This window comes from Strongylocentrotus purpuratus, unplaced genomic scaffold (assembly GCF_000002235.5).
Source record: "Strongylocentrotus purpuratus isolate Spur 01 unplaced genomic scaffold, Spur_5.0 spur5_scaffold_10, whole genome shotgun sequence".
Lineage (NCBI taxonomy): Eukaryota > Metazoa > Echinodermata > Echinoidea > Camarodonta > Strongylocentrotidae > Strongylocentrotus > Strongylocentrotus purpuratus.
This window is the reverse complement of record NW_022145595.1, coordinates 19,063,515-19,079,119: the sequence shown is the minus strand read 5'-3', so window position 1 is coordinate 19,079,119 and position 15,605 is coordinate 19,063,515. Positions and strand designations below refer to the sequence as shown.

At 37.0% G+C, this 15,605-nt stretch overlaps 1 protein-coding gene across 1 annotated transcript; it reads left to right on the top strand.

Moving 5' to 3' along the window:
• The first annotated feature begins 1,421 nt into the window (after nucleotides 1–1,421).
• On the top strand, nucleotides 1,422–12,655 carry LOC584221 (caspase-6). The gene is made up of 6 exons (XM_784092.5): nucleotides 1,422–1,516; nucleotides 4,979–5,225; nucleotides 5,945–6,189; nucleotides 7,598–7,773; nucleotides 8,850–9,009; nucleotides 11,227–12,655. The coding sequence occupies exons 2-6, from the start codon at nucleotides 5,053–5,055 to the stop codon at nucleotides 11,460–11,462; spliced, it is 990 nt and encodes a 329-aa protein (XP_789185.2). The 5' UTR covers nucleotides 1,422–1,516; nucleotides 4,979–5,052; the 3' UTR covers nucleotides 11,463–12,655.
• Nucleotides 12,656–15,605: the final 2,950 nt, after the last annotated feature.

Genomic DNA, 15,605 nt, shown 5'->3' with positions numbered 1-15,605 from the left:
TTTGTATAGCATACTACTATACTCTAACGCGCCATAGTGAAGGGGAAAATTGTTACTTTACCTACACAAAATCTGTATTCAAAAGCTAATTCTTCATACCGCACAATACGAACTCCAGGAACAGTGAATACAAAACAACAATACGATTTGTTTGTCTTAATCAAAGCAGACAAATGAGTGAATATCTGATATATTTTTTTTAAAGAGAAAAATAGTTTTGTTGTTTTAATTGCGGATCAAACCCAATAATTTACACAAACTGGTAATTTCCCTTGCAAAAAAATCTCGATTTATTTCATTTTACTTTAATATAATCAAATTATCCCTTTCCTTGAAAGGATGATGATGAAATAATTATTTTACTTAAAGAAGAATTGTGCAAATGTGTTTTAAACATTTATTTTATTTCATTTTTATTTTATTTTTATTTTTTTAGAAAATTTGTGATTGAGAGTAAAGACTGAATTTTCACTCTATTTTACCTTTCTTTGGAGTGACGCCAGTGAGCACTATTTTTTTTTTTTGGCCCTCGAAAATTTGAAAAATTGCACCCCCCCCCCCCCTTGAGCCCCAGGGGAGGGGGCCCATCTCCGAATAAAGGTTCAATTAACATGTTTTTAACTGTATTTTTTCCCAGGGGAGGGGGGCCCCTCCCTGGATCCACCACTGCCCCCACCTCGGGCCCAGCCAAAAATTGGCAAATTAGACGACCCAGCCTTTTCCTGGGGGTATTCTCGTCCTAATGAGGGATTCCGATTTCGCCCATCAATTAACTTTCATAAAACAGTAACTGTTCTTCTTAAAGGTAAAGACCAGTTGTGGTCATGCGATTGCATCGTGAAAGAAACGTTGTGGAATCGATCAGAAAAGGTTGATCATCTAGCATCTAGCATCTGCAAGGTTCTGGAATCATCAAAATGATAAGAAATTTGGCCCATTCTTCGTAAAGTTACAAGCACTATACACAGAAAGATGTATATGGGACTACCCTATATCTCTCACAGACCATGAGAGAAACAAATTTACCAAATATATGAATTAGTAGGCGGTTTCCCGGCAAATTTTTTATCATCATGTATTAGTCAAAACATATTCTTTCACATGATTGGTAATGAGAGCTTCCATTTCATTTTTTTGAAATTGGGGTGTTTCCAATACTGGTCTTTACCTTTATTACCCGTTCGGATATGTATCCATTCCGCGACGTATTATACGTTATTAGAAAAGTATAAAGAGAACTAGGCCTACTTCTTCTCTTTTAAAAACAGACGATACGTTTCGGGAAACTGTAAAATATCAAATTGAAATATAAACACAAATAATTATTACTGCTTCTAAATCTTTTGTATTAAATGTTACTGCTTATGCGTTGTTTTTTTTTCTTTTCAAGAGTACAATTGGTAGTTTACAAATATTAGACCGCTACCTTCAATTAATTTTGCAATGACAAATTTCTGAGAAACTAAATTCTGACTAATTGGGGGCGCGGTAAAGCAGCGTTATTGCAAGGATAAAGGTAATTTGCTTGTTTATTGATGATTGGTTGACTTTTTATTTTGTACTTTATTTTTGTTACATAGAATAAGCAGATTTTTATTTGTAATCAAAGATATACGGAATGAGGCCCAAGGTATTGTACAACAAATATATGGTCAGCCCCACTCGTTGATCTGTGTGTTGGGTTGTGTATTGCGCACCGGCGAATTCATTTTCGGCCAGAGTCGATTTCCGGGGGGAGGAGAGGTGGTAGACCGAATTTTCCATCTCTTTCGTTCGTTAAGCCTCTTATTTGGGTAGGGTCGGCTCTCTCTTTAGAGACGGAAGCTGACTATACGCATTCCCTAGCCTTGCCCTTGCTAACACCATGGCCAGATATGGCCATATTTTTATGCCCCGACCATCCCCCCCCCCCAAATGTCATTTTACCTTGTGCATGTTGATTGATTGATTGATTGATTTTTATTCGACAAGCTTCCAACATACAACAATATACAATAATAACAGATCAAAAAAAGTCAGCTTGAACAGGATAACCCACGAAAGCTCGAGAGCTTAGTGGGGTCCCTTACAGACATGTATAAAATTAATAAGTTAAAATAGTAATAGACCTATTTACAGACAGATAAGAAAATTAAAAGAACTACTTATTAAAGATAATAATAATAATAACAACATTAAACTGATGATAGAAATGATATTAAGTACAAGAAGAAAAAGAAGAAGGAGAAGAAGAAAAAGAGGAGAAGGAAGAAGAGGAAAATAATGATGAATTTGTAGAATTTCTATAACGTACGAAAACATAAGTATATACAACATGAAAAAGTATGAACCGACAGAAGAATAAAAATTTCAATCATATAACATGTTATTCACTTCTCTTCTCTGACTGTCAAGTATTAGGTATTCCTTTAATTTCCTCTTAAAATGATCATAGTTTCCTATTTCTTTTACACCATTGGGAAGGGAATTCCAATGTTTTATGGCATTGTAATAAAACGAATTTCCAATACTACCTACTCTTTCTGGTAAGTTAAAGTTGAATCGTTTATTTCTTGTATTATAATCATGTACGTCAGTAACAAGATCGAAGTTGGATCGAATATAATGATTCGACCTAGTATGATATATTTTATGCACATGATGCAATACAAGTTGTTTTGATCTTTGGTCGACTTCAAGAAAACCAGCTTTAGAAAGTTCGCTGTAGCCAACATGAGCTCTTGGACCAGAACAGTTGATAAATCTCACCATTTTGTTCTGTATAATCTTCAACTTCTTTTGATCTGACTTGTTTATGTTACTATACCATGCAGGGTTAGCATAGTCAAATAAACATTGAATAAGAGCAAAACAGAGTGTACGTCTTGCTTTTAAATCCATACAACTTTGATATCTGTACAATATTGTTATATTGTAAATTAGGCCTAGATCTAGATCTAGGCTATAATAAATTGGCTCTACTAACCAACTTGACTAAAATAATTCGTTTAATGGTCCCTTTTTAGGAAATTATGTCCAAAATTGAAATCCATGTTGAAATCTTGCAAGACGTATTTTAATTCTCGCTGCGCATGACGTCATCTAAATCTCATCTCTTCTAGTCTACGCCGAAGGCAAAATGATTATGAAGAAAAACTGTGATAACGCCATTACGAACGTGTAGCTCGCGCACAGTTTTTCCTTCATAATCATTTTGCCTTCGGCGTAGACTAGAAGATCTTTGAGTTTATGTACAGTAACTAACTGCAGCTGCCATTACACGCCAGCTCAAAACATGCACAAAATCTAACGTTAGACATTACATGCAGGACATCTACCTATCTCAAATTAGATTTTAAGAGCTGGATTTGTTGTGGTAGCTAGTTTGCCAGTTTCACATATTTGCAAAAGATAATCACATGCATATTTGTAGAAATTTATCATGTGCATATTTGCAGAGATTAATCATGTGTGGCATTGTGCATAACCTTTTGTCAAAGTTGTGTAAATAGATCTATGTATAATTCCATATTATATTTTCTTAATTACTGATAGACCTGAGGTGAGCATTTTTAATTTTAGCAAAAGAAGACCTTAATTTGCACAGTGTAATTGCAGCTCAATCTTTGATTTTGGCATTGCACAAAGTCTGCTGTCAAATTATGGACTGGTTATGTCTTGATGAAAATTCCAGTTTTAAGTATAATGAATCAAATGAAATATTTGAATGAATTGGGAAATACAAAGAATCAAAGTAGTAAAGTTTGGCAATTAAATATACATTGTATATACATGTATATGTAACAAAACTTAATAACAAATTATAGACTATTATGTTCATGTAGTAGCTTTATTTTGAGTTCTGTGAAGGGGTAGTAATTTAGAAAGAGCTTTGAGCCTTTGAGGCAAACAATTTATTTGTATTAATTTTAAAAATCCAAAAAAAATCATAAATTGCTTTTATAATCAAACATATTCAACTACATGTACTGGTACATTTAAATTGTAGTTCTAGAAAATGTTTGTAAGAAAATGCCCAGTTGACTGTTTTTTTTATAAACATAACTTGTGTGCATCTCATTAGCAAACCAGCAAAATGTCAATAGTTTTTTTTTTTTTGGTAACGTGTAAAATAAATTTTTGGTTCAAAGATTTTAAAGAAATGCAGGTTTTCATTTCCATTTTGCGTCTTGTGATGTATTATGTTCTGTCATACAATGATAAATGTCAGATTATGTATGGTGTTAAAATGAATTACACTGTCTCTTTAAAGACAAAGTTATAAATTATGTGTACAATGGCATATTCTTTATTTTCTACAAAACACATGTATCACATATTCTATATATTTCTCTGTCGATGTTCTGACAAATGAAACATTTCAAGATAAGCTAATAAAGAAATTTAAGAATTTGAGTGAGACACCTATATTGGCTGAAATTGAATCCCATATATTCTTTCCCCCAAAAATTTCCTCTTCTCTTATACTTCTGATTTTAATTTGGTTTTGAATAGTCTCCAACAACACATTTTCAGATCAATCCCAAATCATAGGCAGATTTAAGGAGTGATTGTGTTTATTCAATGTAATTTTCAAGATAACCTGATATTAGATATTTATTCCTAAATTATTCTCATCAATGGTTATGTTCAGTTTTCAGATGTGTATTCCTAGATTTGCATACTTTTTTAATTCTTATGTTCAAGTTTTCAAACACAGTTAACAACTAAATTATTCCTACCCTTACCAAAAAAAAATTAAGTATGTGAAAACTTGAATTGTCCCGCTTTATGTTTCTTGATAATATAGTATATTAAAGCTTACATCTAAAAAGTATTCAACAAAGGCCCCATTTCACCTAGTCCCCCTTTCATTCTTGAGTTACGAAAAAAACAAAAAACATCAATTTACAAGGGGTGAATTAAGTTAGTTGTTATTAACTGTTTGTATTCCTAAATTGTATAACCTTTCATTCTTATTCCCAATTTATTCACACAGATACAAATTCTGAGAAAAAGAAGGAGTGGAAGGAAATTTAATCTTTCCTGAGGTTCATCACATAATATCTCTCAATGGACAAGCCGGAGGTAGATCAAGCCATCGCGTCGCCTCCCAAGGAGACCGAGGAGACGGACGGAACAGAAGCCGACGCCCGAGGGGCACGCAGATCACCCTTTGCTCTCCTGCATGACAATGCGAGTAAAAGCAGAGAAAGGGTGACGGAGGAGACGTTTAGATTCCCAGGGTATGTACATGTATCAGTGTGAAATAATGATTATATGGGTAGCGGTGTTCATGGTCTAGTACATTACCGGTACGTCACAGACTGTGGGTCACGTGTTTTTTTTGTATTCCCGCTGCAGCACTGATTTCCTTTGGAAAGTTATTTATCTGCATTTGCCACTATCTATGGAAGTGTAATATACCTACATGTAGGAACTTATAATTCTACTTAGAATGATTTCAGTGCCGTATTAACGCAGCTGGGCTGAAGCTCTGGTAATAATAATACTTGTAGGCACATGGAATTCCATAAACAAACCAAGCAGTCATTGTTGAAATTTTTCTGAGTTGTAAATTGTTTTAATCTTGTTTTATTAATTTGATTCCCTGAGCAGTTAAGACAACATCCTGCATTCATAATCCTGCCATTTTAGAATTTATAAAAAGTGTTTCACTTTATTGGTATTCACAATATGTCTTCTGTTCTTTAAAAAATATTCTGGAATCACAAAAAAAAGACAACTGTAACTCGCAGGTTATTAGTTTTATTACTTGAAATGGTGACAATAAAATCTTTCATTCATGATTTTGCTATTCTACTAGGACAGGGAATTTTGAGTATCTTTTTAATTTGGGTACCTGCTCAAATTTTCGGGCAGTTAATCCTACATGATTCTACAAAGAAAATTTGGTTGATGAGTTTTCTATTATTGGTCATGATCTTCTTCTGTTCGGAAACAGTTTCCTGGAGTCGCTGACGAACGAAGACACGACTCGGCTGCTCTACTACGACATGAACCACAAGAACCGGGGCATGGCGGTCATTTTCAACCATGAAAACTTTGACTGGAAGACGGGAATGAACCAGCGAGTCGGAACCAACCACGATGTAGAGAACCTCAAGCTTCATCTAGGACGTCTAGGCTTCAAGGTCTTGGTCTTTCAGGATGCATCGGCTTCTGAACTCAGAAGGAATCTTGAACTAGGTGAGAGAGATAGATAGAGAGAGGGCGAGGGGAGGACACAGAGAGAGAGAGGGGAGGCGAAGGAGAGAGAGAGAGGGAGAGAGAGAGAGAGAGAGAGAGAGAGAAAGAGAGTGGAATCTTGAACTAGGTGAGATGCTGTACACCCGCTGCATGTACAATGAGAATTGACTTGGCATGCCCAAGGTGTTTGGTTATTGTTTCCCCCGGCAGTATGCCGGTGGGGTACTTTGGATTCAGCAGGGTTACGCCGCCGCCGCCGCCGCAGCCACCGCGTCATATTCTTGTGTGTGCTCTAACTGCATCATTCATTCAACGGATTTCTTTCAAATTTTTTATGGAGGTGTATCTTGGTACAATCTACACACCTGCAACTTTTGGTGATGCTGCCCCCAGTGTTCCGTCTTCTTTAGGGTCAAAAGCTCATATTTTGATGGGTGTTTAGTATGCGCTCTGCAGGTCATATTCCATGACGGATTTCTTTCCAATTTTGTATATTGTATCTTGATACAATCTACACTTTTGAGGGATGCTGCCCTCATTGTTCCGTCTTTTATATAGTCAAAGGTCATGTCTTTTATGCGCTCTAACTGCCACATTTCTTGACAGATTTCTTTCAAATGTTGTATGGAGGTGTGTCTTAGTACAATCTACACATCTTTAGTGTTTGGTGATGCTGCTCTAAGTCTTGACAATAGTCTGAGCCAATAGTGGCTATCTCTACTTCATCCTTTTGTTAGGGAGTGGAGAGAGGATCTTTGTCCCTCCTCCGAACAAAAGGATGACAAAATAATCGCTGCCACTGCCGGGGGATACATTCGCATTGCGCGGCAATACAGATTGCGATATTTCTAGTTTTGTGTCATTTTTGGCAGGAGAGGACTAGAGGAAGTGAGGAACCATGAACTACATGTAGATGATATGTGATATACAGTATTGAGAGAGAGAGAGAGAGAGAGAGATATTAAAGCATTAAGCTTACATTGTCATACCTCGGTATGCTTCTGTATTATTTACAATTGCAAGTGTCTAATGATGGTAGTCTCCTAGTGTTTACTACTGTGATGGTCATGATCATACTATGTGAACTAGTGAACCATGCAGAAATAAATGAATAAATACAAACAAAAATTTAAAAATCTGTATCTAATAGTTCTGTGATGCATCCAAAAAATATTTACCTATGACAGCTCCAGTATATAGATGGTTAAGACTCTTTCCTCCCATGTCTTCTAATGGCAGCTAAAAACAATTTGCCAATATATGTCTGAAGAAGGTGCCTGCACTGTAGACATTGAAACTGTCTACAGACACCTTTTGAATGTCTCATAGAACTGCTTATTACAAACATCAGTTTAAAATTAGAGCTTGATTATCTATGCCAACAATTACTATTGTATGTTTCTAACAGCGTCTAAGGCAGACCACACAGACAGCGACTGTTTCATGTGCGTCTTCCTAACCCACGGCGACGATGGCATCCTGTACGCAAGGGACTCCACGTTAGATCTGCAAGAACTCTTTGAATTCTTCCGAGGGGAGAAGTGCCCGACTCTCATAGGGAAGCCCAAGTTATTCTTAATACAGGTAATGATATGTTCTTGCTTATTAAATGAGTGTTTGTTAATAATAGACCAGTTCACGGTTAGCACATGTCCCAAATTACCCTGGATATCCACAGATCTTCAAAACATAAAGAGGTCCCACTTTGTACATTTTATAATAATCATTCCTACAGCGATGGATAATGGATGATTACATAACTTTCATGAGCACGTATCCAGTATTTTTTTCTTGAGTCTGTGTATTTCACAATTTGGTCTGCAATGACCTTTATCTGTTCATGCTCAAACTGCAGCTATGAACTGGCTTATTGTTTGAGTGCTATGGTGGGTTTTCACAGTACCAGGTTTCTAATAATATTTAGAGGAAGAAGTGCATGTTTTTGTTTTGAAATTAAAAAGAGTTTAGTACCCTGTATAAAATGATTTTGTAAAAATACACCATAAAAAAAGACGTAACGTTGAAATGTGCATGACAAATTTTATTTATGATACATGTTGGTAAATGAAGGGATATCTTATAGGGTAAGTGATCATTTCCATGACTGGAATTTTATAAATGAAATGAATATTTTACTCAGAAACAATGAGGTGATTCTTTAATCAAGGGAAACAGGATTAGTATGGTGCACAGCTCCACATTCTGAACATTTCTGTATTTGATTTTGAGTAATTTGTAAGTTATGAAATGAAAAATTATTCTGCCATAGTTTTAACCCCTAATTCCGATGTAAATTGATGTCATTATGTTACAAAATACAATGAACAAAATCAGTTAGGGGCTAATGGATAAGAAATATGAAAAAAGGAAAAAGAAATACATAAAACTGCACACACGGAAACCAAGTCAGACTTGGGTTCCGTGCCCGTGCCCTGTTTTATGCGAGCAGCGTACATGTACAGGTACGTCAAGTATTCTACTCAAAGGTGTCTTTTGTCTTTTAATTGAGAGTGTATTTAAACTTGCAACATCTGTTTTCAGGAGGGCTGTTTGAAGCTCGTAAATTGGATATAGTGTTACCACAGTGAACCGCTTACATACAGAACAAAATATTCTGGGGGATTGGTACACTTTTAAATTGTTGATTGTTTACATTACAGGCCTGTAGAGGAGATAGGCATGAGATAGGTGTTGACCCTCCTGTTGACGTGACGGACTCTGCTGCACCAGAAGATGAATGGGTGACAGTCACAGACAGCGGAACAAGACCAACCATCCCTGCGGCAGCAGATATGCTCTTATCATATTCGGTAGTACAAGGTAATCTATAATGTCTATCATCCGCCGAAGTGTTGTAGTTGCATGGTTTAAAGCCCCTCTGCACTAGTTTAGCCAGAAGGGATTAGACCTCCCTGCAAGGTCACGGACAGGGGGTCATCTCATCAAATCAGCTCTCAATTAACACAAGAAAAGGGGGATCATGGGGGACCAACAGTCACCGATTATGCATGTTTGCTATATAGAGGGCGCAAGTAGCTATAAGTAGTGCAGTGGGGATTTAATATAACAAAAATGTTTCTTGACATACACATTTTTATGCCTCCGTTACGAAGTAGCCGGAGGCATTATGTTTTCGGGTTGTCCGTCCGTCCGTCTGTCCGTCCGTACGTCCCGTTCTCGTGATCGCGTTATCTGAAGAACCGATTGATGGATTCCTGCCAAACTTTAGTCATGTATGTATCTTGCAGAGCCGATGAACTAATTAGATTTTGGGGTCACGAGGTCAAAGGTCAAAGGTCACAGGGCTCATTATGTATGCAAAAACAGCTCGTGATCGCATTATCTAAAGAACCGATTGATGGATTCCTGCCAAACTTTAGTCATGTATGTATCTTGCAGAGCCGATGAACTGATTAGATTTTGGGGTCACGAGGTCAAAGGTCAAAGGTCACAGGGCTCATTATGTATGCAAAAACAGCTCGTGAACGCATTATCTCAAGAACCGATTGATGGATTCCTGCCAAATTTAGGTCATGTATGTTACTTGCAGAGCCGATGAACTGATTAGATTTTGGTGTCATGAGGTCAAGGTCAAAGGTCATGCGGCTCATTATGTATGCAAAAATAGCTTGTGATCGCATTATCATTAGAACAGATTGATGGATTCCTGCCAAACTTAGATCATGTATGTATCTTGCAGAGACAATGAACTGAGTAGGTTCTTGGGTCATGAGGTCAAAGGTTAAATGTCATGGGCTCATTATGTATGCAAAAATAGCTTGTGAACGCATTCTCATTAGAACTGACAGATGGATTACTATTTAACTCAGGACATCTGGCAGAGCTAATGAACTGAGTAGATTTTAGGGTCATGAGGTCAAAGATCAAAGGGTCATACATGTACATGTATATGTATATGAGAAATTGCTTGTAATCACGATATTCTGAGAACCTGTTAATGGATTACAATGAAACTTGAATTTGAAAAAAATTCTTCTGTTTTGGTTTGTAAAATTGCTCTATGACGGAGGCATCATTTTCGACTGCGCGCATTCGAAGTTCCATCTAGTTTACCAAGAATTCCATTTCTGAAAATGCTACCTGCCTTCTCAGAGTCTATTTGTGTTGGGAAGGTAGTTGGTAGGAGTGAAATAGAATAAGAAAGAATGTTCCTGACTTGAACATTTTTTCTGGGACCCTTTTTAGTGCTCCAGCCAGCTATCCCAGACACTCTCATGGGGGAGTAAGATTAACAAATTTCCTGACATTATTTTTGTCTTTCTTTTCTCTTGACCCACCCCTGGTTGTTGTTATTTTTTCAGGGGAGGGGGCGGGCATCATTGTTCTTGTTTCTTTCTTTGGAGACATAGCCATTTCTGCCCGCTCCGCCTGATCGAAAAATGTTCTGTAAACTTAATATACAAGGTTATAGGAACAATGATTCATACTCTGGTTTTGCCACCTCTATTGTAGCTATGATCTTGATACTGTATGATTGACACTCCAATATGTGCATGTGTAATACAATGAAACCTGTCTATAAAGACCACCCAGGGGAGACAAGAAAAGTGGTCTTTATAGGCAGGTGGTCTTCATGTACAGGTTCCTTTAGTGCATGTGTCATTGAGAAACCATTTTCAAGGGAAACAAAAAATGTGGTCTTTGTAGACAGGTGATCTATCTATAAAGGTGGTCACTAAAGCAGGTTTGACTGCACTTCTAGACATAGACATTTCAGCCCGCTCCTCTTGATCAGCAAATGCTCTGTAAACTTAATTACAAGGTTATAGAAAAAAATGATTCATACTCTGGCTTTGCCATTTATGTTGTAGCTCAGGGCCCTGTCTTACAAAGAGTTGATTTAAATTGCAACTGTGCACTTAAGAGATAGGAAACTGAAAGTTGCGATTGATCCAAATCGATCGCAACTTTTTGTAAGATGGATCTTGATAATGTACATGTATGATTGACTCGCCAATATGTGCATATGTAATAGTTCTATGATTCCAACATCTATCATTTGTGTCTTCTCTGCAGGTTACTACTCGCATCGAGACACGGCGTTTGGCTCCTGGTACATCCAAGCCCTGGCCAAGGTCCTGGCCCTTCACGGTACCACCATGGAGATCACCGAGATCCTCACCCTCGTCAATCAACTCATCTCCCAGCGCGCTGTGGAGCGCTGCCTGGACCCACGCATGGTGGGCAAGAAGCAGATGCCGTGTTACATGTCCATGCTGACCAGGAAGCTTATATTCATGCCCAAGAAATGATGTCTGCAATCCCCTTGGAGGTAGTGTGGTAGTATCGGTAACGAAGCGATATTCAGTGGCACTTGAAACCGTGCAATTTTATAAAACAATGTCCATATCTGGTCAATTCATAATAATTATTTAAAGTTCTGGTTTTATAAAGTATTTAATATGGAATACAGATATTATTATTACCCTGGTCCCTAGATTTATTCACTGTCACAGTGTGCACCATTACCACTCCCTGGGGAGTATCCCTACCCTATGGTCACCGTGAGGGTATCAATTTCTATCACACAGGCTTTGGTCATCCTACCAGGTCGCCCATTCCTCACCTGAGCATGGAGTGGCAAATGTAAATTGATGTCTTGCCAAATGACTCTTGAAACTGAATACTGAATTCTCATAGTCTCCATGGCTTAATGTACAGGGACCAACCCGATGCTGGAGGCCCGATGGCTCAGTCGTAGAGCATTGGTCTTGTAACCAGGAGGTCCCGGGTTCAAAACCAAGTCAATGCGCTAGTCATTACCAAGGCCCTTAGAGAGGACTTAAAGCTATCGCCTCCTGTTTGCTTACTTACAAACACACTCATGTATTCAGGTAAAACAAACAAACAAACTGACTCACACACCTATCTTGGATCTTGCCACTTTGTTACAGTCATGCACCAAATGTAGTTTTGTAGACACTGGTGCGTGCCTGCCTTATTTAGGTAGCTCAGTGAAATTTAGTGGCTTAAAAAGACGCATCCAGAAGGCAAAATGGGTAACAGTTGGTGATGTCAGTTGATTAAAAGTTCTTCTTTGACATATCTGAATGATGTTTAAGTAATATTAAAACCAAATCAAGACAGTACATTTACATTACCCCTCTATATCCTATAACGATGTGGTTCTACCTGTGTGTGATAACATTTTTCATTTTCGACGATTGAGCATTTTGCATTCCAGACCCGTCTTTTCATGCCAAGTCATTTCACTAAGTTACCTTAGAAAGATTCTAGATATGGGGATGGCAAATGTTGATTGACCAGATGTGTTCCTTTGTCAAAAGGCTTCAGGTTTTGCCTTACTTTTGCATCTTATAGATGGGCAATATGTACATCATGTTGGTAAATACATCTATTACCAAAATATTATTATCTTTTTTTCCAAGGTTATGAAAGTCTATTGATGTTGACCATGACATTGTATGTTTGTGTTGAAGAAATGAGAGTAGATTTTGAGAGTAGGTAGTTCTTGTATCCCCTTCATAGGGCTCAACACTAACAAAAATGTTATGCACACAGCTTGTCAAATTGTCAAAATCTCAAAATGTAGATGATCTAGTGCACAACCCCCCCCCCCCTTCCTCCCCACTACCTAAGACCCCCAGAAAAAATGGTAAATGTTGAGCCCTGTCTGTATGTTAGGTTGCCATTAATCGCTTTATAAAATCAATTGTATTTTACTGTCTCAGGAGTACATGTAGCTATTTAGAGGTAATCTTGAGCTCTGTTAAAGGCGGGTAATTCAAATTGTATTAATTCATATTCATGAAGTTTTAATATAATTAATTTTTAATACTTCAAAGAAATATTATATTCCTTATACGGTACAAAGAATCTTGTGCTACAATTGGCCAAAAGTAAATCATGTGATGAAAGATAGTTCGCCCATCAATGATGGGAGAAGAAAGATTAGTACTATCTACACAGTGCAACGCACTTTCATTGAAGATTGTATACGTTGCGTATACGTACGTATACAAGTACTGCATGCACTGTACGTATCGTACACTATTTGCTAGCTGTTAATTGATACTGTTAATTGATCTGAATGTATACGCTATCTATCCGAAGCTTTGCTTCGGAAAGATAGCTACATCCAGATTGTCTCGGAAGTGATAGTTTGTCCCATCACCTTCACCAACATTAATTATTTGCTTACCATCTGCTACGTGATTTTGGTAGACAGAACAGTTGAATAATCAGCTTGTAAATGTACAGAATTCAAGAAAATTACCCTACTACATGTACTCACATGAGAACACATAATCTAGTCCTGCGCGTGCGTAGAACTTATCGGTATGTGTATTGTGCATCTCGTTACTTGTGGTTTTTCAGTAATTTTTGTAATGTTAGTTTTCATTTGACTGGTCCAATCAACCCATCCGCTTTTTTTTCTTCCAAAAAGCAATGCCATTATCAGAACTCAAGATTGGCTTTCATCATAGAACTAGGCAATATTTAGTGTTTCAGGCTTTCCAGTGAGAATTGATTTGATAGCTCTTTTGTGCCACAGAATTTACTGAAATTGGCAAAGTTTTTAAAAGTATCTTTTTTTTAAAAATTGCTTGTAAAATGCTTCCATGTATACATTGCATATGTGATTTAATAATTGTTTTGTGTTATTAAGACTGGAGATAGATTATTTATGTATGTAGAGGTGTCATGGTCTAGTGGCTATGTCACTGGACAATGGATCGAATGGTTCACGGTTCGAGCTCTGCTGCGGCACTAATGTCATTTGGCAAGACTTTTATCTAATTTGCCACACTCGACCCGGTCTGCTAGAGAGCCATAAAAGCAGCTTTGCTAAAGCTGGGGTAATAATTGTGGAGCGCCAGGAGTGTCAAATCTGACAGACATGATCACTGTGCAAGAACGCACTATTGTTATTATTATTATTAAATGTATTGCATCAATAGACCACTGTGCAATTGGGTTGTATATCAAACACTACTACCCTTGTTGATTGGTGAAAATGATGTGCTAATGATGTCTTGATTTGTTGACATGCAGCATGTAATGTCAGTCCACAAAGTCCCTTGTGGCTGGCACCAGCAAAGTTCAAGTTGGGTATCAAATTTGTGCAATGTATGTTCATACAAAAATGATAACATCAAATTATCATACATTCTCGTGTTTAATTTTTTCTCTAATTCTCATGATGGTTTTTACAACGCAAGTATCGCTTTAATGATTATAGTGAGATAAAGTGATAGTTTGTGTGAAAAGCCGAGGCCACCATGTATTTACCGTTTCACATTTACTTTATTAGTGATACCGGTAAACAATTAGTGAAAAGCATTCACAAGGATGAAATGTGGAATCGGCGTCAAAATCAATAGTTGTATCTGCTTGCTTAAAATGCTGTAAAACTCATTCAAACCCTCGTGCTTGTAGTTACATCTCGGACCAGGGTATGTTTTCATTTGCAAAGCAAACCACTGCCTTTTAAGTTCTATATATCATCTACTGAGTAGCAAAAGAAACTAATTTCTCAAAATATTGAGATATCGGTAATGCTTTTCTGGATACCGGTATTAGTTTCAACAGTGGATATAATTTTGTTTATTGTATGCATGATGTTGTGGTCTAGTGGCTAGGTCACTGAGCTGTGGATCACAGGGTATTGGGTTCAATTCCCTGCCACAGCATTCAGCAGACATTTAATCTAATTTTGACTCTCTAGACTCGGGTGAGGTAATGGCTGCCTGCAGGAAGAAATTTCTCAAATGCCCCTGTGCTTTATCAGGGTAGTGATGCGAAACTTAGAGCGGTGTAACTATGGTAACTTCATGTATGCACCTATATATGCACCACAATATGACAAGCTTTTGTTTGAATGCAGTCGTTTCCTCTATCATTCTCGAAAGAAAGTCAGATATTTACATTGCCTTTGCTGTTGCTGTCGGTTGGTCCATGCAGTAACTTCATTACCAGGATATCATTGGGTTTTCCATGTTATCTATGACTTAAATACATGTTTATCTATTTATTGTACATGTATTTAGCTGTATCGTGAATTCATAAGTTCACATATTACTATTCAGTCTGCATCATAATATTTTACATATATGTATGTAGCATAGAGAATTCTTGAGTTGTGTTTATTCCATAATTGGTCGCAAGTAGATAAACCAACCAATTAAATGCAAATTCATTTAAGTTTTTAAACAAATGAATAGTATATATAAGAATTTTATTAATTTTAATAGTATTAATGTAATCATCTTCTTTTAACTGTTGGTTTGAAAACCTTGAGTGAATTTTTTATATTATATTATAATATAATTATAATTCTTTCAATAATCATGATTTAATTACTTTGTAACATAATTTATTTTCTTGTAATTTTAACCATTAATTGCCAAAGGGATTGTAAAACTTCGCAGTGC

Coding starts and splice junctions, on each gene's coding strand:
- LOC584221 (XM_784092.5), top strand. CDS start 5,053: ATGGACAAGCCGGAGGTAGATCAAGCCATCGCGTCGCCTCCCAAGGAG. Junction 5,226..5,944: donor GAGACGTTTAGATTCCCAGG/GTATGTACATGT, acceptor GTTCGGAAACAG/TTTCCTGGAGTCGCTGACGA. Junction 7,774..8,849: donor CCAAGTTATTCTTAATACAG/GTAATGATATGT, acceptor TTTACATTACAG/GCCTGTAGAGGAGATAGGCA.